This window comes from Oryctolagus cuniculus, chromosome 16, assembly GCF_964237555.1.
Source record: "Oryctolagus cuniculus chromosome 16, mOryCun1.1, whole genome shotgun sequence".
Taxonomy (NCBI): domain Eukaryota; kingdom Metazoa; phylum Chordata; class Mammalia; order Lagomorpha; family Leporidae; genus Oryctolagus; species Oryctolagus cuniculus.
Window position 1 is genome coordinate 40385784 of NC_091447.1, and position 24083 is coordinate 40409866.

Below are 24083 nucleotides of genomic sequence, written 5' to 3' on the forward strand. Positions count from 1 at the left end.
TACAAACATATTTCTAAAAGGATGTGGCAAAATAGAATCAAAGCCAAGTTTAGGGCCAGTACTGTGGCGTAGCGAGTAAAGCCACTGCCAACAATGCTGGCAACCCATATGGGCACCAGCTTGAGACTCCACTGCTCTACTTCCAATCTAGCTCTCTGCCATGGCCTGGGAAAGCAGTGGAAGATGACCCAAGTCCTTGAGCCCCTGCATCTGTATGGGAGACCTGGAAGAAGCTCCTGGCTCCTGGCCAGCCCTGGCCATTGCAGCCATTTGGGGAGTGAACCAGCAGATGGAAGACCTCTCTCTCTGTCTTTCTCTGCCTCTGCCTCTCTGTAACTCTGCCTTTCAAATAAATATTTTTTTAAAAAAATGTTGTTTATTTGGATCAAAAAATTTTGAAATCCATAGTTTTTCTATGAAAATTTTGAAGCTCCCTTATAAGCATGGATTTCAAATATTTTTGCACCCAAATAAACTTAGCTTTTAATTTCATTTTCCAAGAAACTTTGAAGTACCCTTGTATTTGTTGACTAAATGAGTGAGTGAATGGATCTCTGCTTTTTCCTACAGGGATTTTAAATGCAACTCTACTATCAGCACTCATTAAGCATTGGCTAAACAGCAGCTGCTAACTACTGCCATGACCATCCTCCCTCCTGCCTACGCTTCTGTGACTCAGTGCCCTGCCTGTGGGACAATCTCTCATGGGGTCTTCCTGTAGAGGGGTGAGGCTGCAGTCTCAGTTCCTCTCTCAGCTCTAGCTGTGCTCTTGTTCTCTTACCTGATGCTCCAAAGATAACAGGTCCGGTGAGAACACCACTTGGCCACTCTTTCTTACACCAGGGCTTTGCAAACTTTACTGCACACACAGATCCCTGAGAATAGGTGAAAATGTAGATTTGGGGGCAGTGGGTCTGGGGTGGTCCAAGACTCTGCATTTTGAACAAGCTCCAAGGGCTGCAGATATTGCCAGTTTGTGGACCACATTTCAAGTAGCAAGATCTCAACTTAGATCAGTGGTTCTCAAAATGTAATGGTCATTCAAAAGACACTGAAGGGCTTATTAACATAGAGAATGCTGATCCCAAGCCCTAGAATCTGACTCAGTACGTTGGCAGTGGGGCCTGGGAATTTGTATTTCTAAACAGTCCCCAGTTGAAGTTTCCCAGGCTGACCATGTTACCATATTTAAAAGAGGGACTGGGCTATTGTCTCCAATAGTCAGCATACTAAAAGCATCGCAGATTCTAAAATACATCAGCTTCCAAACTTGTGATTTGCTCAAGTAGGTCAAAGGCTTAAGCTACCTCCAGACCAATTAAGTCAGAATGTCTGGAGGGAGCCCCAGACATCTGCAGCTTTGAAAGCTTTCCACATGGCTCTACTGTGCAGCCACGGGTGAGAGTCTCTGCTCTGGTCTCACTCTTTGCTGCCCTTCCTGGTTTGGGGCATGGATTCCTGTCCTTTGTATTAAACAATGAAAGCGATGGTATACACTCAGTGGTTCATGTGTGCTGCTCATGTATCTCTGGGGATCAAACTGAAGCACGTCTTTTGCTAACTCCTGCACTATAGGAAGGGTTCCCCTGTAAGGGGTGGGAGCTAAGCATCTGCCCCTCATTTGCCAGGAGGTTTCTGCTGGGCCCAGCTTTCTTGATCTGTCCTCCATCTCCCGGGCAGGACAGCATGCAGGCAGCCCAGCTGTTCTGTTACTTACCAGACAGATCACTGTCTTCAAAGCAAAAATACCAGTCCCATCAGCATCAATCGTCAGACCCTGGCACGTTTGTCATTTGAGTTTGCATTTTCATCACTGGTACAACCAAAGTGGTAAATGGACCTCAGCCCACGGCAGTCCTGTCCCCATCACCCAGATACTCTTCAGCAAAGGAAACCATAGTGATTTGCTGTAACAAGTGCTGGGTAAGGAGGAAAGCCAAGGATGCTATCAAGTGGGCTAGTTTTAAGTTAGTTTCATCTTCCCATTATTATCTTGCGGGGGGTGGGGGAGTCAGACTTGTACAGAATGTACTATGTGTGAAAGGGAACTTGAAGCCAATATATTAAATGAGCAAACATTGTGTTCCCAAGGATAGCTTAGGAAAAGTGTATGAACACTCGCTCAACTCCAGTGCCACTTCCAGGACAGCTTCCCGGCAACAACAGCACTGTGGAGAGGGCCAGGACTGGGTGTGGGTGTGGTGTAGGGTGGGGGGTGGTAGTCTGGGTGTGGCCCCACTGCGTCACCCAGAAACTCTCCTCTGTCCCCAACAAGATGAGGACACACCTGGAAGCCCTTTAAAGTTCCTCTGAACATAATTTTAAAAATTTTTTTTGGCTTTCTCTTTTCTAGTTGAAATAATTGTATTGAACGAATTGACATAGGTTTTACCTCCCAACCTTTTTATCATCAAGAAAATATAATGATGGTTACTCCATAGCTTCTTGGGCATTTAAAATCTTGCCAGGTTGTTTACTTATAAAATGGGAAAAGTAGTGAAATTATAAGTAAACATATGGGAACATAATATAGCATGACCAATTCTCTTCATTTAGAAATCACTTGGTTTATTACAGTAACTAGTTCTACTTTAGGAGCGAGACTAATTTTAACAAGGAAATTCATTTACTTATTCAATAAACATCTATTAGAGGCTAATATATAAAATATTATGATAGAGGACTAAAGAATTCTCAAGGAATCGACAGCTCTTGGGGAGATAAAACACATAAATAGTTCAGTAGAGCCAGGCAGAAAGTAAAACGTGTCACACAAGCAGCACCAGGTGTGCTGAGGACTTGCACATGAGAACTCACAGTTTGGTAAGGGAAATGAAACATAGGAATACTGATGCCTAGTGATACAGCAGTAATGTACACAAGGAGGAAGGCAGTTCTCATCACTTGCCCAGGAGCTGGTATGGTTTAGAAAATTTCAATAAAAATTAGCTGAAAAATAAAATAAATGCCCCCAAAACATTAAGGACAAGGATGGGTAAAATTCCTTTTCACTGTCTGTCTCCACTGTGCAGCCAGCCAGGCACCTGATTGCACTTCCATCATCCTTTGGCAGCCAGCAGGGAGATGCCCTTCCTCTAATGAGATCAGAGATTCCATCTATCCTGGTTCTTGAAGAATACAGTAGGATTTGGACAGAAACTCACTTTTATCAGTGCCTTGTTTATCAAACTTAGGTGGCTGAGTTGGTCTACCAAGTCTTACAAGGCTCTGCTATATTTTAGATGTAACTGCAAGGCAGACAAAACACAGAAGACTGACAAGCTCTTCTCTCCTTGAAGGCCAGCTACCTGGGAAGCCAGACGGTAGCAGTGTCTTCGGACAGACAGGCCAAACTGAGCATTTAACTCCTGTGGCTTCCCCATGCTCTCCCCACCACGTATTCACCCTTCTCCAAGATCAGACCGACCCTCTCAGCACTGCCCTAGTTTCTCTAATTCCTGGGATCTGCTACAACCTCTCTTTATACCAACTAGATTTCTGTCTAGTATCTGGCTAGGAAACTATCCTGGTTTTGTTGGTTTGCTTCTTTTTAATCAGCTGCATTTGTCTGCTCTGATCAGTTAGAGCTGATTCCTTAGGTTAACTGAGGGCCTACGGGAGGATTTTGAACCTCTCTTAGAGGGGACTAGAGCCTACACAGATGCAATTCCTTACCCAGCAATTCCTTACCCAGCCTGGACTAAGGGTGTTCTGGTTCTTGGCCCCACAGTTGAAGTCGCAGTTCTAGAGATGCCAATTAAGGGCACCTTTTCCAACTTCATTTCAAAATACTGAGGAAGGAAGCTTTCCATACCATAGGAAATCATCACTCACATAGTTGACCCCAAGCAGGCCAGACAATGTGGCTTCTAGTATCACATCCCAGAGAGGTCACTGCATAACTGGTAGTTTATAATGGGGGCTTAATTTTAAAACATTGTCATTTTTTAAAAGGATGTATTTATTTATTTTGAAGTTACAGAGAGAGAGAGAGGCAGGAAGAGAGAGAGAGGGAGAGAGAGAGAAATCTTCCATCTTCTGGGGAATGAACCAGATGGCCACTAAGTCAGGAGCCAGGAGCTTCTTCTGGGTCTCCCACGTGTGTGGCAGGGATCCCCCCCCCCCAAAATTGGGTCATCTTCTGTTGCTTTTCCCAGGCCATGAGCAGAGAGTTGGGGCAGAAGTGGAGCACCCAGGACACAAACTGGTGCCCATATGGTATGACGGTGCCATAGGTAACAGCTTGACCACTTGACCTGCTATGCTATAATGCCAGTTCCAAAACATATTTAAAATAAATAATTGAGGGGCCAGCATTGTGGAACAGTGGGTTAAGCCATTGCCTGCAATGCCAGCATCCCATATTAGCAGAGGTTTGAGTGCCAGCTATCCACATCTGATCCAGCTCCCTGCTAATGTACCTGGGAAAGCAGTGAAAGATGGCCCAAGTAGTTGAGCCCCTGCCACCCACATGGGAGACCTGGATGGAATACCAGGCTCCTGCAGATAGAATATCTCAATATAACTCTCCCTCTAACTCTGCCTTTCAAATAAAGAAATAAATCTTTAAAACATAAAAAATACAGAATAGATAAAACATCAAAATTATTCAAAGTAGCAATGACTACCAAGAGCCTAACAGAACTTCATACTTAGAACAATTTACCAACTCACTGCTATCCAATTTCTTTCTCTCTCTTTTTTTTTAAGATTTACTTATTTATTTGAAAGTCAGAGTTAGAGAGGGAGAGGGAGAGGGAGAGGGAGAGGGAGAGGGAGAGGGGGAGGGAGGGAGAGGGAGAGAGGGAGAGAGAGAGAGAGAGAGAGATCTCCACAACAACCAGGGCTGCGCCAGACTGAAGGCAGTATCTAAGATCTTCATCCGGGTCTCCCACTTGGGTACAGGGGACCAAAGCACTTGGGCTATCTTCTGCTGCTTTCCCAGATGCATTTGTAGGGAGCTGGATTGGGAGTGGTGCAGCCGGGACTTGAACCGGTGCCCATACGGGATGCCAGTGCTGCAGACAGCAGCTTAACCTACTGTGTAACAGTGCTGACTCCCCAGATTCTTATAAAATTCCCCCCTTCAGCTGACCAATGTTAATTGCTCAGTTTCTGTTAATTAGATAGAAGTGAAAATTAAAAACTGGATCTTTAGTCCTCTGTTGAAAGTATAACTTAGGAATAAAAGGTGAGAGGTCTGCGTTCATATACATTGCTCCTCTGATGAGTGGTTAATTTCTTCCTGTTCTACTCTAACCAACAGCAAGGGGCCAGTTTCCATTCTTCTTTCCATCTTTATTAGATCTCAGAACAGGAAGCTTTAACATGCTTCTCTCACGACTGTGCCTGCTCGTTCCTTGTCTGGGTCTTGGCTATAGAAAGTCCAATAAATATTTGGATATCAGTAGGTAAGAACTCTGAGTGTGCTAACACACTCAGTGTGGCTGACGCACACTCACATACTGCTGGTGGCATTTCAATTAGTAAAGTTTTTTTTTTTTTTTTGAGAGGCAAAATGCCAAGATGTAGCAAGAACCATATAAATAGAATTATTCCTGAACTGGTGCTACTCCCAGGAACTGAGCCTATGGAAATAAAACAGCATCAACAATGATAACAACAATGATGATCATGGTCTCTAAATCATCAGATTCCATGATCAGTTCTATCTCGTCTTTAAGCTCTCTGATTCTGGCTTGTTTTGGAATCTTCACGGCATGTTCTTAACATGGCATGTCAGTCTTGACTTTAAACATTTTATTTCTTTCTCTCCTTCTCTCACTATAATTCTGGTGGGGCCCTTACTCTATTCCAGTCTTAAAGACATGCATTCTTTAAACGCTTCTCCCCTCAGTTCTGTACTCCAACCCCAGGCAAATGCACAGATGTCAATGCACCTTCTGGAAACAAAACAAAAACCCCAAAGTCCCCATCCCTATTGAGCTCCAAGTTCCATGTTGTCACAACCCTGTTAAGCACATCCACCTCCACACCAAGACGACTCCATCCTCCACTGTCACCTCAGTCCTTCCTTCTTCACTCCCAGAATCCTCGTTTAGACACTTAATCCTTAATAAACCAATAGCTTCCCAATCTAGTCTACAGATCTCAAATATGTCACATGAATGTACCAGCCTGGGGGCAGCGCTATGGCGTAGTAGGCTAAGCGTTCGCCTGCAGTGCCAGCATCTCACATGGGCACCGGTTTGCATCACAGCTGTTCCTCTTCCCATCCAGCTCTCTGCTATGACCTGGGAGAGCAAGAGCTTGGGCCCCTGCACCCGTGTGGGAGACCCAGAAGAAGCTACTAGCTCCTAGCTCCTGGCTCCTGGCTCATGGCTTCTGACTTCAAATTACCCCAGCTCCAGCCATTGTGGCCATTTGGAGAGTGAACCGGTGGATGGGAGATCTTTCTCTGTCTTTCCCTTTCTCTACCTGTAACTCTACCTTTCAAACAAATAAATAAAATTTTTAGCCCAGACCTCACCCCAGGCAGTCATCTACATATTTGTGTTTTTAGCAAGCTCCCAGGTGGAATCAATGACTAGATTCCACGTACAGGAGCCAGAAATCTCAACTAACTCCATAGCCACACGAGCATCTCAGTCTCTTATCCCTTTCTTCTGATTCCTTAGCACACATTCTGCAGTATTTCTTCTGGAATGCATTCCTCCCATTTCAACCTCTCGTAAACAAGTGTATCTTTAAGGCCCAGCTCAAATGCCTTCTCCAAATATATTTGTCTTTAAAAACCTTATTAAGAAGTGACTTGTTTTTCTATGGGACAAGCCTAGGGACATACCTGGGCTGCTTATCTCACTGTGCTCTTTGCCAAGTGGCAGCCGGCTTGGCTTCAGCCTCAGGAGCCTCAGCAGTAGCCCTGCATCAGCTCCAAAACCCTAGTTTGAGGTTTGTCTACAGGATGTAATGAGCACTGTTAGAAGGCCCAGGGGTCTCAGCATCAAGTTAAATTCATTGACAGTCTTACTCTTACTTTTTGTCCTAATCCAAGCAACTGAATTTCTGCCTTGTTTCTGAGAGGAAATCCTCACCTTGTATTTCAACTGTTACAACCACTGCCAGGAGCTAGCAGGAGCAAAGTCCATCTCCAGGCGATGTGCCTACATCGTTATCCCTCTCTAGACCATAGAATTGCCTTGATTTTACTTGTATCTCTTCCCTCATCCCACCCATCTCTTGGCAAGCTGGGCATATGCATGAGTACTCTTAGGTATGTGTGCGTGTAAGTGAACACGTACACACACAACTCATGCTGTTAAGTCACGAAGCATAGGCCAAATGCCTCATACGTGTCAAGACTCTATGCAAGGTGGGAGAGCAGCAAGTCAAATCACTTGTCACACATGAATGTACCACAAATGGATTTCAGATGATTTGGGAAGAATGGTTTATGACTTTATCGTTCATTTCTATACATATCTGAGAGCTATAACTCCATAGCAACATTTGTTTAGATAATTTCAATTATATCTACCAGTTTAACAGGTGGGGGTATTGAAAATTATTCTTAAGTCCTCATGTTCCTATTCCTTGAAATTTTAGCGTAGTGTCATAGACAGCAAGTTCCCAATGATACACTGAATGAACAGATCAATGAATGAATGAGTGAGTGGACTTTACCTGCCTTTTCTGCAGAGGGGTATAAAGTGTGAGAGTAAGTTGATCACAAAGGAAATGGCTTTTATTTTTTGTGTTAGAAAATTAAAGAATAAGGCAGGGCACATCTGCTTAACTCCCCTAATAGGCATCAAAGCTCTTCCAAGGGCTCAGTCTCGGATGGCATGACATCACCGCGTGGTCCCAGGAGAGTGTTGAGCCTGACTTCACACTTTGGAAGGCACCACTGTCTTAAAAATTCTATCCATGTTGCTGGTTTATGCTGGGAATCCAAGGGGGTCCAACTGTCTTCTGTACCAGAGAACTTAGCACCTTCAGCCAGTCCCTGAAGCAACAGCATGGGAACCTAACCTCTCTTGGTCTTCCTTCTCTCTCTAGGATGGAGACACAGCTCAAGAGCAGAATACCAAGCTCTCCTGGTCCCACAGGTCTTCTGACTTCTTGTTCTATGACTTCTCTGTCAAACCACCCACACATAACTAATCAGAAAGTGGAAACAACTTGGCTAGTATGAGCATAATGCCAAACAGAAAACTCTACTCAATGTAAATCCCCAAATATCTAAGCTGTAAAATGCTATTTTCGAAAGTAATCATTGAATAATAAGGACACTTATGAATCTAGTCAATTACTCAATGTGTCAATTCACGAAAACAATGTCAATCAAGTAGGGATGGTGTTTAAATATTGAGTTCATGTTCTGCTTCCCAGCCTTCTTTCCTAAGGACTGGCCATGAAGATGACGAGGTTTCTGATGTCAGAAATTAAGTGGGGACAGTGCAAAATATACTAACATCAGGCTCTCTTTAAAAAGTCCTTTTCTTAATATGCTATGTGAGAATCTTCCCTCTGTTGGCAAACACCTAAGCCCAAACATGGAGCTACAATACATACCACGTTAAGCCACACGGGAAGTCCACCCGAGAGGGATTCCAAATGAAGGTAGGACACCATCCTGGAGCAAGTGCATGTTCTCCCCAAATCTTACACAGAAGACCTGCTGTCAAACAAGCAACCTTTCTAGAAGAAAGATTAGCAACCCCTTACAAAAACACTCTGTAACTATGCTCAGTCTGTAACTATACCCATGTGGGCACATACAGTACACCCTGGCTCAGGGCAGAGTGATTAAGACATCAAAGATTTTGAACCAATCAGTGAATGTGCTACATACAAAGAAAACTCTATACTGTGAATCTTATTTTAATTTACAAAGAGACTGACTTTTAATCAGCCTTGAATCACTGACTCCAGTCTCCCTGGTAGCATCAGCCTCTGATTCATCAGATCACCTTGGAAGATGATAATGTTTTCACTAAAATAAGACAAAAGGTCTTTGAAAGGCGAGGCCCATAGTCACAACACTGGAATACCGAAGTTCAATACTTAGCTCTGGCTTCTGTCTCCAGCTTCCTGGGAATTCAGGTGACAGCTCAAGTACTTACTTGAGTTCCTTGACACCCACATGGGAGATCTTATTTGAGTTCCCAGCTCCTGGCTCTGGCCCTGGCCACCGTGGGCATTTGAGCTTGCTCGCTCTCGCTCTCTCTCTCTCACTCTCTCTCTCTCTCTCTCCTTCCCTCCCTCCCTCGCCCTCATATCAATAGGGTGGGTGGCACAGCATTTTCAGCCACCACCTGAGATGCTTGTATCCCATATTGCAGAGCCAGTTCAAATCCCTGTTGCTCTATTCCAAACACAGCTCCCTGCTGATGCATCCTGGGAGGTAGCAGGTGATGGCTCATCCACGTGGGAAACCCAGACAGAGTTCTGGGCTCCTGACTTCAGCCTGGTCCTACCATGGCTGTTACAGGCATTTGGGGAGGGATCAGCAGATGGAAGATTTTCTCTCTCTCTCTCTCTCGCTCCCGCTCCCGCTCCCTTTCAAGAATGTAAATATTTAAAAATTAATGAATGAAAAGTCCTTCAAGGTGTCTGTATTTCCAGAGAGTCCTGTGGAATATGGCTATAGATGAAGATAAAAATCTTCAGGATGTCCTGTTGGTTACTAGAACCATGGTCACGAAGCACATTTTCTTCCCCTGAAGTCACTCAAATTAAATGGTAGCCACATGCTGCAGCACAATTTGTCCACAAAGTATATGAGGCCAATCGAATGTCCTTACATGAGACCTTCCTGGGCAGTAGAGAAAAAAATAGGCATATCAAGATCTGAATTTTACCAAGATATTCTGTCAACAAGAAACTAAGTATTTACTACATGGAGGATTGTAGAAATCTGTCCCTTCATTGCTGAACTCTAATCTGGAGGACACATGGAGCTGAAAGCTCCCAAGACCTCCAAACCACTCCCTTTACGCCCCTGACCTCCTGGTAAGTGTTGAGAAGATGTTTCTCCACCTACTGCATTTGAGTTCCTTGGGAAGGAAACTCACCTCCTCAACAGAGAAAAGTAGACAAAAGGGGCTTTGGTCTGTAGGTGCTGATAGTTGGGAGGACAGGCATAGATTTTTAACATTATTGGATTATGCTAGGGACAATGGGGCAAATTTGAAAGTGATATAGATACTAGAAAAGCTAAAAATTATTGATATAGAAAATTGAGATGGTTGATTGGAAAAGACAGCTCAACATCTTGCTCAGAAAGTTGTTATTATCATATATACAATGGTAGGCACATTATTTGACAGTAAATGCAATGATGTTAAGCGTGCTTATCTTTTGTGGTGAGGATAACATATTTTTATCTTGTGATCTGTATTTGTCCATATGAAAGTACCACAAAACCAATTAGTGGAAAATGCATATAATGAGAAAACTGCATGGATTTCAAAAACACGTTGCATTAAAATAAAATTAGCTTTTAATTCCATTTTCATGACTTTTTGAAAGTCCCTTGTATTTTGCAATTATTTAAAATTCATCAGTAGTATTTCTCTAATGATAAAGTTATTAAAAATAAAATGTTGGTGGGGTTTGAAGATTCTAATTAGAAAATGTAACTTAGTGATAGTTTTAAAACAATAGATGGTCAAAAAAAGATAGAAATTAACTGTTACCTCATACCAATAGCATTTCTCATGAAAGACAGATATCAGAAATTGCCCCTTCTGATTATTTTGTTAAGGATATTATTATTATTATTATGGGAGACTGCTTAATGTTACTGCATTGAAAGATGTTAATCTTTGAAATCACTTTGAAAGTTGCTTCCCTGAGTCAGGTTTGGGACAGGGTGGAGCCTGTCCCCTGATGTCCAGGTGAACTCTGTTAGGTCAGTGTGCTTTCCTAAGTGTCTGCAGGCAAGGCAGCTCCTAGTAGAGGTGTGCATTGGGAACCTAAGGAGTCACAACTAAACACAAAGAGCCCTACCGTGAAATCCCTTGTGAGCTTTCGCATAAATGAGAAGACTGAGTGTGGGTTGCATGATCATCACTTAGATTCACTTTTAGTTGAATAATGAAAGTGGGTGAGCGAGGATTGAGCAACCCAGAAAGTGGTCCCAGGAACACAGACTATGCTCTGTCCTCAGCTTTGTCAAGTTCAACATTTTTACCCAACTACTTGGATGAGGATATTTTCTGTTCATCAACTCCATACCCATATTTCATTTATTTTTTCTAAACTATTCTTTGTTTAGTTTATTGTTGAAGAATCCCAAAGTTTGCAGTTCACACTTACATGGAAATGGATAGCAGCATAGATTGTGTAACTGGAATCCACATGCCTAAATTGAAACCAACCTCACAGTGTAGCTATGCTCTATTTGAACTTGAGAAAATGACTAATTCTCTGTGCCTTGATGTCCTGGTCTGTAAAAAATTAGGATAGTTCTTCCATTCAACAAATGTTTATCAAATACCAACTCTATGGATACATGCTCAAATATCACTTAGTCCCTAGTCTCAAGAAATTATGAATATTTATTCAACTAATCCAAAGCTAGTTTTCTTCAAAGGCTATAAAGTACTACTGCTTTACTTATGTGTGTACAAGTATGCAGGTGGTTGGTTTCATATTACTATTCTTTATTTGTATTTCTAGTTTACCAAATGTTAGAGTACAAGAACAGGTGTTTAAATGTCTCAAGTATCTTACACCATTTTATAAGCTGAATATGGTAACACATTTCCTTCTATTAAAATATCTTTGCATTCTGGAGTCAATACCCATGAAACACAGCATAGTGTCCTCTTTATAGTGTGTGGAATTCCAGTTGCAGATAGTATAATAAAGATGTTTTCACCTATGTCTATAAGTAAAACTTTCAAATTTTTTTATTTGACAGTTTGTTCCTTGTCCAATATAATTAACTGACCAATTGATTATAATAAAACTGGTCAAGAGAAGGAGAAAAATACCCCAAACACAATTTGTGAATGAAAACAGGGCTATAATAACACAAGCAGAAACTAAAAAAGAAATTGTGATACTTTAAAAAAATCTATAAATCATAGTAGTATAATGGAAAAAAAATAGTATATATTTCTACTCTTTATGCACCCATTTTAAACCATTTACTCAACTTCTCTGGAAAATCCGCAAAAGGAATTTTGTCATACTTTCTTCTTTTAAAGCACTATTTTGAGTATGCCAATTTTCAGATTAACCAGTTATAGTGATTATAAGAAATGTTTAACAATTTGGGCTCTCTAATAAAAGTTTTAACTTCGGTTTGGAATTTGGGTAAATTAATGACAGAATTTATGTGCACTTTTAGGCGTGATCAGATGTGTTAATTTCATTCTGAAGTTATCTGCTGAAAGATTTTTTTTTATTTCTTGAAGAGTCCAAATTCCACACGACTAGGCAAATTTATGACTGCAGTTATATTCTTAGAATTCACACAGCTCTTTGCCCAGTTTCATGTTTTATGAAGTGTTAGAGTTAATAGTAATTGTTTTCAAAGATGTTTTACCCAAAAAGACATTCCAAGTGGAATTTTGAAAACCAAAACATAACATTCTCCTGCAATTTAACTTTCATATCCATTCTACCAAAGCAAAAACATAAATTCGTGTGGAATTTTCCTAAGTTCAAAACCAGAGCAGGATATACTAAGCTATCCCTAACATGTTCTTCCTAAGCAGGCTTTGTGCTCCACTGGAAAACCATCCCTTTCTGAACGCCAAGTTTCTCGCATTCCTACGAAAGCTGCTCTCGGGAAGGGATTTACTCATTGACTTTTAGTTCCTCATTCTTGCCAGCCCTTTCCTACCAAGAATTGAAGCTAGCTGGAGTTTGTGGGGGCGAGAGTACAGTGCACATCTTCCAAAGTGATTCACTAAGTTAAAAGAGAGAAAAAAATCAACCACAGTAGAAGGAGAAAGAAATGAAGAGTGATGTTCTCTGGGTAGGGATAATTGCACCTGTCCCCAGAGTGGTTAACAGCCCAGGTCAGCTTTCTGTGGAAATGCTTCAAAAGGGCTCATCAACTGTGAAATCGGGAATAGAACTTAATGCGGCTGCCAACTGCACCCTTGGAAGCTAAGTAGTACTGACACAACACCATCACTGTATAGTAACAGTCAAATATATGAACTTAATGATAGGCCAATGGAGCCCCAGAGGAACGTGGTTTTATTGTACCAGCTCATGAATGCATGTTAGATCTTCACAACTGCGTCATTATTGCTGGTTTTCCCCTCAATGACCTTTTGAAGTGTTCAAAGCAAAAGATGACAGAAGATGTTACGCTGCCCCAAATCACAAAGGTGATTTGCTAAAATAAACCAGCCTTGTGTCCAAAGCCTCTACTTTCATTTTTCTCAAATTGAAAGCAGGGTCCGCCAGTTTTGAAAGACCTGATCAAAACAAAATACTCAAACATGAAGCACACCACCAAGCAGAGATGAGGGCTATAGTATCAGTCTTACATGTTAGTTTTTCTAAGCAAAGAAAGCCTACAGCACAGGCCAATGCTAGACGATCCTCATGTCCTTATTTCTGTCTACAAAATTGCCTGGGCCAGTATGGAAACAGTGTATTTTCCAAACAAAATGTTTATGACTTTAGGAGAAAATAGAAAAATAAAAAATTTTCTACTTCTTCCCAATAATGCATATGGTAGCAAGCAATGTTCTCAGATACCCAAGGACCGAAAAGTGCTTAAACCAAAAGGCTGACTTGTTAAAGAATTGTGTGTGGTTGATTTGCTCCCTCTTTCCTTTTAAGCTTAATTACTTTATGAATTTCTTAAAAAATTAAGACTCAAAGTCAGAGATCACAAATTATCAGCCCACAGACCAACTCTAGCCCATGACTGCCTTTAACAAAAGTTATTAACATTTAGGAGATGATTCTATAAATATTGAAATTCCTTGCTTTGCATGACAAACTGGAAACTGTGGAAAAACAGTGTCTATGTCCCTACCTGAGTTCAACTAGGCTGAGCAGTGAGGAAGCCATGTGGCCTTGGTGGCGGGGGAGGGGCAGGTAACATGCTGACCCACTGCCACTCAATAAGCAAGAAACAGCCAACCCAAATAACAGCAATAATAATAAACTAATAAAAACACTAGGAGCTGAGTTCTGAAATTTGGCAACTCCATTAAGCAAACAAATAGGACGCTTGCAAAATTAAAGTTGGGGTTAGAACAATTCAGTGTTCAATCCACAAAAAGAAGATTGTTAATGAAAAATAAGCCAAGTAGTAAACTAGAGTAGAATAACGAGAAGGTTTGTTAAGGAAGACGCATGGTGCTAAGTTAGCTCTCTCAAGGAAGAATGATGGTGAGTTTATTATTCTAGTGCTCAAATCTTTGCTATGCCACTAAGAATAGCAAGCTGCCTCGTAGGGAAACATAAAATGACTGAGGTTACATGCAAGGTCATGCACATCTAAGTGTTTTAACAACGATCCTTAGTATTCTTGCCATCCCACCCTGGCTTTTTTTAAAGAGATAATTCTTACCTTGTTAATGGCCCCAGATCGCCTGAGTCTTGGCTGCCGGCTTCACTGGGAGTGCTCACTGATTTCGAGGAGGGAGACATAGGGGTTGGGACTAAATAATGAAAATAACAGGTATCCCATGTTAAAAAATGCAGCGGCTGCACTGGTGAAGAGCAGTGTCAGACAAATCCAAACAAATGGGCCCAAATTAAAGTGGTTGTATGGCCAGGAGAGATTGAGATGGGATAAGGAAAAAAAAAAAAAAAAGGAAAGAAAAGGAAGAAAGTCAAGTGAATTTTTCATATTTTGGAAATTAAAATTTGAAAAATGAATTTAGACACAATTAATTTAGGGATTCGAGGCCATGTCCACCCTAACAAAGTAACATAGAGAATCAAAATAGCTATCCAGATAATTCATGTCTAGGATTTCCTAGGGTGAACTATCCAGATAATTCCAATTCTCCACTTTATTTTGTTAGTATAGATGTGACCTATTAAAAATTCAAATGGGGTGTCTGTAAAACCATAAGAGATTATGAAACATGTGATTCTGATCATATTAAATGGCCCGAGAAACTCAGAAAAGCCTGCTGCAGGTTTGCATTTGGAGGGAACTTACTGTCCACATAAGATACACTGCACTTGCTATGAGACTCTGCGATAGAGAAAGGGTACAATGTTCAACCCGGTAATTTAAAAATCCCTTTCAAAACAACGAACACGACAGGCTGCTTTATTTTTACATTTAATTATTAGCTGCAGCCCATCGTGCTGTGTACCCTGTTTGGGATTTGTTTTCCTTTGCTTGCAACAGCAACTGCCTCTCTGAAGGCAGGAGAAATAAGTTCACAGATCCAGGTCCACACAAGCTGAAAAGCCAGCAAGGACAATAAAAGAAACACGCTAGAGGAAATGCAAGTTATTTTTTTTCCCTTCCTCCTTCAGATACAAGCCAACTGTCCTTACATCGAAGCCGCACGCAGTAGCCAAGATGGCTACAGGCCAGGCAATGCAATGGCTCCTCGGTGTCACACATGCCAAAGGAGCCGTATGGGCAGAAAGGAATTTCAGTGCCTGTGTGTGGATTTCCATTTGGTTTCAATCATGTGCAATTTCCTTTTATTTATTTAACAGGGTAGAGGGATTAACGACTTTTCCCAAATCCTATAACACAATGGCAGATCTGTCAGGAAGCTAGAAGTTTCCATGTAGCCTCCTCTTGTGCTAAGCCAGAGGGTAAAGTGGGGTGGTGCATCAGACCAGAAACAGGGTGCACCCTTGACAGGCGCCATCGGCAGGTACCTAGCGATAGTCTCGAAGTTGGTCGTGGCTCAGGGATATTCAACTCTTTTGTCCTTAAGGTTAAATTGCTGGCTCTATGTATGGTTGGGGAAAATACTCCTAGTGTGTTTTAATCAGCGTTCACATAGCAACAGCATTTCAAAGGCTACACTGAGGCATAACTATAATTGATTGCAAAATGTCTAATTTATATCTCACGTAGGCTATGTATAAGAAGTTTAGTCAGTTTCTCAAAGTAGGTCAAATATCCCATCGATTACATCTTCCACGACATAAAGAAGTAAAACAAAACCAGTGGGGCTAATTGGGGCTTCCACCTACCAGAAACTGGGCTGAGTATAAAACATTCCTATGGGTATTTTAGTTTTGCATGGATATATCAAATTATATCCATAGGTACTGATGATTGATAAGCTCATACACAAGAGGTCTTCAAAAAATTCATGGAAAATACATATTAGAAAACAACTACACATAGATTCCAAAATATTTTCACCAAAATAAACATCTTTTAATTCCATTTTCCATGAACTTTTTGAAGTGCCCTCATGTTTTTCTTATTCACATTGACATAGACATTTGTCATTTTGTTGCACATGGATAATTTTTATTCTTATTTTAAGCAACTTTGGAAATAAAATGAAAATTTATTTTAATATAAAAGTCAGTTATGAGGTATGTGTATGTATACACATGTATATATAACTGAATTTTTGTAAACTTTATTTGTACTGTCAACTTTGAAAAAAGTATCCCAGTTGATCACGTTGAGTTGGCATTGTACAGAAATTAACAGCCATTTTGGTCTAGAAATGTTAAACACAATTTTTTCCATTTGTACAGGGGTAACACAGTATATTAACTATATAAGGGTTTCTCTATGTAAGTGTGATTACAGAAACTAATAAAGTACTCTTGACAAAAAAGTTATGGAATTAAAGGAAGAAAAACTGTTTTGAGCAGGACATCTGATATTATATTTAATTCTATGTAACCTTTAAAAAGGTTTTCTTTTCACTATATTGACTATCATATAGTTTTACAGATACCCCAGGATTACTCTTAAATGTATGGAAAACAAAAGGATAAAAGAAAAATAAAATGATTTATCACAGGAGAGATATATAGGTAAATGACCGCAGAAACAATCTATGCACAAGTTACCTTCACTACAAATAAAACAAACGGTTCAATATCCAAACCTTAGAGATAAAATGAGGTCATGGACAATCATTTAGGAATGAATGAGTTGGAGGAGGGGTGTTGCGTGAAAATGCCAATTAGTAATGAAATCAAGATACACGTGTCAAGTAAAAGTCAATTTGTTAATTAGCTGCTCATCCGACATCATTTCAAGTTTCTTTCAATGTAACCACTGAGCATACGCCTGTAGTGATTATGAAATTCATACACAAATTCGCAGTGTTTAGATCAGCAAAGAGAGGCTGCAATTCAGCAATGGAAATGAAGAGCAATTACATTTGAAAAATCCCAAGATTTCTTGCATTTAACAAGTGGCAACTCATAAAAGGTATAAAATAACCAACCAGTAATGCAGAGGAACGGGTGGCCCATATAATGAGCCAAAAAGCAGCAAATGACTAAGAACTCTACTGCTGCCACGGGCTCCTTCCAGCTCCTCAATCCCAAAACTACATGCAACCTGAGCCGTAAGCCGCAGAACTTCTTAAAAAATAAAATAAAGCAAAACACTCAACGGGATAGCAAACGCTGGACATGGAAGATCCCGTGCAAGTCCAATTGGAGGTCGGGAATAAAGCGCTCTCAAGTACCTAGCGGGGGCTCAGGCGATATCCCGATGCTTTGCAGCAGAGCCTCCGTCTCCCGCCGCTTCCGATCCAGGTCCGAGTCATCCTGGACCGGCTCTTTCTTCTGCTGCAGATCCGCCTGGAAAATGCAGACGTCGGTAAGAAAAGCGAACGACACAACCAAACACACGCCCGGCCCGGGTGGGAGGGGAAACTAGAAGTGAGTGGTAGACAAGGCCAGGCCAGAGCCGTAGGCAGCTGCAGTCACATGTACAAAAAGGATGGAAAAACCACGTGACCGCACCAGTTACTGATTTCGGATCCAGTGCGCTCTCCTGTGGTTGAAGGCGTTCTCCTGGTTCTATCACGTGTATGAAAGCTTCTCTCAACTGGTTTTGGAAGAAACCATCAAGGCCAATGACTGCTGACTGGGAATATAACTGTAAAAAAAAATCTATCTGCCACTTTGTCCCTCTGGGGCTTCAGCTCATAAAATGAGTACGTGGAATATCTACGACCCACTCCTGGGGTTATGCATACAAGGAATGGTTGGGACCTGGGTGAAAAATGAAATTATTTATGAGAATCTGTAACTGTAAAATGTTGTTTTTATTGGTACTATAAATTTACTATGGTGTAAAATAAACCAGGTTAAATCTATAGTAGGGTAGGTGAGCAATATTACTATAAGTGTCGTTACTAAAAAAAAAATAGGTCTTGTTACTTGGTTCTGATTGTCATAGGATTCCATCGTACATAATAAATGAAAGAAGAAAATCATCATGGAGGAAAATATAGTACAAAAAAAGTCAGGAGACATGCCCTGCAGAAATCCTGTATTAAAAGGTACATCACATGGGCTGGCATTGTGGCACAGCAGGTTAAGCTGCCGCGTGTGGTGCCAGCATCCCTTATGTGTTTCTGAGCCAGCTCCCTGCTCATGTGCCTGGGAAAGCAGGGGAAGACGGCCCAAGCACTTGGGCCCCTGCTACCCATGTGGGAGAACCGAATGTGTTCTTGGCTCCTGGCTTCAGCCTGGCCCAGCCCTAGCTGTTGTAGCCATCTGGGGAGTGAACCAGTGGATGGAAGATTTTTTTTCTCTCCGTCTCTCCCCATCCCTCCCTGTGACTAAACCTTCAAATAAATAAAATAAATCCTTTAAAAAATGGTGGCAGGTGAGCCTCTTAATATCTGATTCTATGCCCAAGATGTGTTTCTCCAGGCTAGTAACGAAGTAAAATGCAGATGAAAGAGGACCAATGGGGAATTTAAAAACTGTGGTCTCTTCTGTCCTCCACGGCACAGTGCTCACTTAAGGCAAGGTGTCTGCCCGCCTGTGCAACCCTGAGATGTCGTGTTTGGGGTACAGTGATTTCTGCTGAGTGACAGAGGTGCAGCAGTCTACAACTTGTTGGACACCTACCATTCAGTTATCAGACACACCCCTCTCCCCTAACAGGTATGTTACCTCCCTCCAGGCATGCAGAGCACATTTCAAAGCAGTGAAACAAAATTTATATTATGGCCCGTAAAAGAGAAAGAGTTCATGCAGGTTTTGACCTGCTCCCGCATGGAACCTGCAGGCTGATTATAAGCTAAGTGCATCTTTGCACATGACCCTGGACTCCACATCTCTGTTACTGCTCACCTGGGGCCTCTAACAGAGTCATGCTTTTGAAGTCCATGCACCACCAGAGGGAATCCAACATTTGGGAGGTCAATAAGAGCTCCATCTCAGGCGCCGTCACACGACACAGAATTCTAACACGGAACTTTAATTTCTATGAGTGACGACATCAAAGTTCACGTGTTTTCTGCCCCAAATTTGAACATTAAGTTACAGAAGCAAATTTCAAAGTCTATGCATTCAACAGAGGAAAATACAGGACTAAGATGGGAAAGAAAACTTGCAGAGTAAGGATCTAAATCAACATCGCGGGTTATAACGTTGACAGAAGGATGGAAGGAAAAATAGGGGAACTGAAAGAACAGGAAACTCTCATAGCAGTGACTGAAATACAAATGAAAAAACTAAGATAGACAAACTTCGTGTTAGGAGTCCAGCGTGGAATAGTATGCTGTTACAGCAAGGAGCTATGCCGTAACCGAACTGTAGCTTTACCATGAGGGGATCCTTGAGTATTTTGTTCACCAAAATATGCTTCCACTTAGATGAGTGTCTGGCACAGAGTAGACGCTCAGTGAAACGTGTTGCATCAATGGGTCAGTATCTGCTTTCGGCACTTTTTTTTTTTTTACAGAAACTTAGAAGTATACCTTCCATAGTCAGGCCAGGTTCCTCTACAGGTGCCTCATTCAGGAAGCCCTTTTACTTGTCAATGTTGGAGTAGAGTCCTCTACATGTCTAGTGTCTCAGCCCCCCACCAGAGCCACTTCTATATTCTAGCAACAGGAAGAAAATGTTTAACCTTCTCTCATTCCTTCAAAACAAAATTTACTCAAGGTTAATGAAGTATCAGTAGATACTGAGAAGTCCTAATGGAACTTACACTAAATCTATAGAAAAAGATCTGCCTAATCTTTTCCATTAGAGTAAACTTAGGGCATCTTATCAAAAACTTTCTGTCATGTCTGTCCTACTCGGAAAGGCACAAGATCTGTATCTGTTTTTTTATTTGTTTCTTTTCTTGAGACATTTTTAAACTTTAATCAGTAAGCTTTCATGAAACATGTTAATTAAACATTCATGTCAACTTGAGTAATCATACGTTGTGCAAAAACAGTACACCTGCACTTCGTCTACAAAATTCCATCTCAGAAACTCAAGGTGCCCCTGCAACTCACGCTCTGCCTTTTTTAATTCTTAAGGAAACAGGCAATATTAAAAAAATAGCATAAGTGGATAAGGATAGATGTCTACCTAGATAAAACACAAGCTTAGGAAAGCCATCAACACTAAGTTGACCATGGAAAATGCAAAATTAGGTAATCTGCGCTCATCAGAAACAGACTGCTCCTTTCTGTTCCCAGCGAGCACCGAGAGTGAGACAGTGTTAACTTCATTCAGCACAGCTATACCCAGTGCCCTCATCTTGAAACTCTCTATATCCTGTAGAACCTTCTGTTTTAATGACTCAACAAGGAGTAATTCTGTAATACTATTAATTAAAAATTGGCCAGGTGCCTTTCCCAGCAAGTATTATTTCTGTTTCTAAGGCATGATCATGGCTAAGACCCAGAGAGAATCATCAAAGATAGAAAAACCGTCAGCTGAGAACTGCCAATCATTTTAAATGACAGTTCCAAGCACATTAGAGGGACAGGTGAGGGTGGGCCAGGAACCCCTGCCCACTGTAATTTCCAGCAACTCAGAGGACAGCCAAGGACAGGATGAAACTTCAGGGTGGCCCCGTTACGCACACCTCATTGCACTGAGGCCCGGTTTTCCTGAAATCAGGGCTGAGTTTTAAATGGTGGCTGCTATATTTATTTTAAAATCAGATTTCATCTTTAACACCACAGCCAAGAAAGCAGTTGACATCCAAAAGGGCAGAGATTTGTAATTTTATACATGTACACAGTTCTCTGAATTCTGTGTAGATCGTCAACCTGGGTGGTCCTAATTTATAGTTTTCAGAGCTGGGCATAAAAAAGTCACCCAGTTTAGCATTCAGGAGTATTTTCTTTCTTCTTCATTCTAAATTTATTTGTTTTATCTAAATTGTAAGCCTAAAGAAAGTTTATAAAAATCAATTCTATAAGCTCCAGGCTATTTCTAGCTCTCCACAAACAAAATGAAAACTAGAAAAATCTTAAGCTCAGAGGTCAATGGCAGTGGCCCACTGACTGAGGGCAGAAGCCCGCAGAGTAGAACTCCTGGTGCCTGGGAAGACCTGCCCCATGAGCTTACCCGTGACTCGTCCTCCAGTGCTCACCCCCAGGGTCACAGGGGTGCTGACGGTGACTCCACAGTGACACACACACAACCCTTCCCTCAAAAGCTTGGGGTCTCTCAGGAGAGAAAGGTCAGCGAAGGGACAAATACAAAGCCCTGGGCTAAATAGCTTGGGGCCCAGAGCTCATCTAGCTAGGGGTGGAGAGAGGCAGAAGAAACGCGTTCTGGCAACAGTAATTTCAGATGCGAGCTGAGAGATGGTGGAAAACAGCCGAGAGCGACAGAAGAATGGGGAGAGTACACGGGAGACCAGGAGAAGCACCTGGCTCCTGCCTTCGGATCAGCACAGTGCGCTGGCCGCGGCGGCCATTGGAAGGTGAACCAATGGCAAAGGAAGACCTTTCTCTCTGTCTCTCTCTCTCACTGTCCACTCTGCCTGTCAAAAAAAAAAAAAAAAAAAAAAAAGGAAAGAAAAGGAAAAAAAAAAAGAAAGAAGAATGGGGAGAGTAAGGGAAGAGAATGCCATGAACTCTGTTAGGAGAAGGTGCGCTCCCTAGGAATATGCAGGAGCCGCAATTAGCCTGGTAATTAAGACGCCAGAGCAGGCACTGGAGTCCCACATCAGAATACCTGGGTTTGATCCCCAGTTCCGGCTCCTCATTCCACCTTTCTATTGACATAGAACCTGGGAGGCAGACATGATGGCTCCAGTGATTGGGTTCCTGCCGCCCACATGGGAGACTGTGGTTGAGTTCCTGGCTCATGGCTCAGCCCAGATCCACCTTTACAGGTATTTGGGGGAGTGAACCAGTGCATGAGACATCCTTTCTCCCCTACCCCCACCCCTGTATTTCTGTCTCTAAAAAATAAATAAATAAATTTTAAAACAATAAAGAGGCTCTGTCAGCTGCTGAATCCGGCTGGAATGTGGATATTAGGGCGGAAAGCAATGGAAGAGCAAGGGTCATACAGTTCTGCCTGTCTAGGATCTGATGATCACTGTGAATCGGGGACAGGAACAGTGAAAGAGTGACCCCAGGTTTCCATGGGACAACCGGCTGGCTAAGGGGTCCTTCCTAAGACTGAAGATAAAGGGGGCTACTTGCCAGATTTTCACCTCTGGGACCCAGATTTCTCGTTTAAAAAGAGAGAGATCAGAATAGATTATTTCCAAATTTCTTTCAGCTACAGAATGCCAAACTCACATGAAACCAAGCGCCTTGGTGGGGTGGGCGGAACTATTGCAATAATGGGGTGTTCTGGGGAGGTGGCCTTGCCTGGAGAGAGCCCGCAGAAAGGAAAGAGCTGTGCCAACTGCCTCCGGTCACTTCCCCAATGGCTGATGCTGGAGCCTAGCAAAAGCTTTGCTTCCCGACCCAGCTCCGGTGCAGTTCTTTGCTCTGTGGATCTTGCTAAGTGCTGACACAAGTCCACAAGGAGAGCAGCACTCTTTCCTCCATTTACAGACAAGAGAACAAGCCTCGAAAAGCTCTCCCACAGGGCTGTTGTCTGAAGGACAGAGCCAAGTTCCCGACTCAAAACCCTGCGGTGTGACCTATAGCTTTTGCCATCTTCCGCACAGCACAAAGCAAGCCAGAGCCATTGGAAAATGATGCTAAAACAGGACCAAGGACAGATCTTAGTGCAGGAAGGAGATGGATCACAGAGGGCGAAGACATAAAGCCAGGACAGACCTTGATGGTACAGTCCAGGGCATCCTGATTTGGAATCAGAAGAGGGAGATGAGGAGCCTGTACTGTCACATGACTCTGCACAGAGGGCTTGGTTATCAAAGGCATAGAGCACCCTGTCCATTCAGAAATGGGGAAACAAAGACTTCACGTGACTTTAATTCTGGGTGCTCTAGTGTTCCAGGCACCCCATCACCTTCTACCCCCAATCTTCCAATCTTCCAGGACTACTACTACTTCTTTTTTTTTTTTTTTTTCTGTGTAACAAGAGAAATCTCCACCATCAGGCAAAATGGCTTGGGGTAAAAGCAAAAAGGGGTAGTCTGCTTCTATCACTCAGGGCTGCCTGTAATTTCTCCAAAGCGTGAAAAATGAAAAAGATGAAGCAGACAGCACAATTTGGATCACATCACATTTTGTGGTAATTCTGTGAAATTTAAGTCGGATATCAGAATGTCAGTTTAAAAGGAAACCGGTTATTAGTAAAGGATAACAGGTGCTTTAAAACTACAGTACACGTTGACATTTGAAGGGAAGGAAATATAATAACTTAATGCTTTTTTGGTTTCGCATCACAATGAATAGCCCTTCCTTGTCAGTTCTCACCTCTGCTTCACTCAAAAACCGCATACATAACTGCAAAGATCTCCAAGGGAAAAATATTATGTACAATGTCAAGGACAAATAAATGATTACATCAATCAAAGTGCAATGGTAGGAACAGATTCGAGATGCCGGAAGGCTGAATTGCAACTGCAATTATGTTTTACTCTGTTGGAAAATAATAATTGTTATAAATCAGTTACCTTGGTCTCCTGGCCTTGCAGCATGAACACACTTACTTAGACTGTAAGGCATCAAAAGACATTTTCTCTTTCCTTAAAGAAAAACTATGTAGGGGCCAGCATTGTGGCATAGCGGAAAAAGCCGCCACCAGCAACATCAGCATCCCACAGAGGCTCCAGTTGG

At 42.0% G+C, this 24083-nt stretch overlaps 1 protein-coding gene across 4 annotated transcripts in view; it reads right to left on the reverse strand.

The window, feature by feature from the left end:
* DYNC1I1 (dynein cytoplasmic 1 intermediate chain 1) overlaps positions 1–24083 on the reverse strand; it is a 334133-nt gene that overhangs the window by 276077 nt on the left and 33973 nt on the right. For 2 of the 4 annotated variants that reach the window (XM_051852963.2, XM_051852961.2), the window contains exons 3-4: positions 17592–17706; positions 14516–14657 (exon numbers count right to left, since the gene is read on the reverse strand). In XM_051852963.2, coding sequence (XP_051708923.1) covers positions 14516–14657; positions 17592–17706 — 257 coding nt within the window. The remainder of the gene's footprint in view (positions 1–14515; positions 14658–17591; positions 17707–24083) is intronic. The other 2 variants (XM_051852964.2, XM_051852962.2) reach the window with 1 other exon arrangement.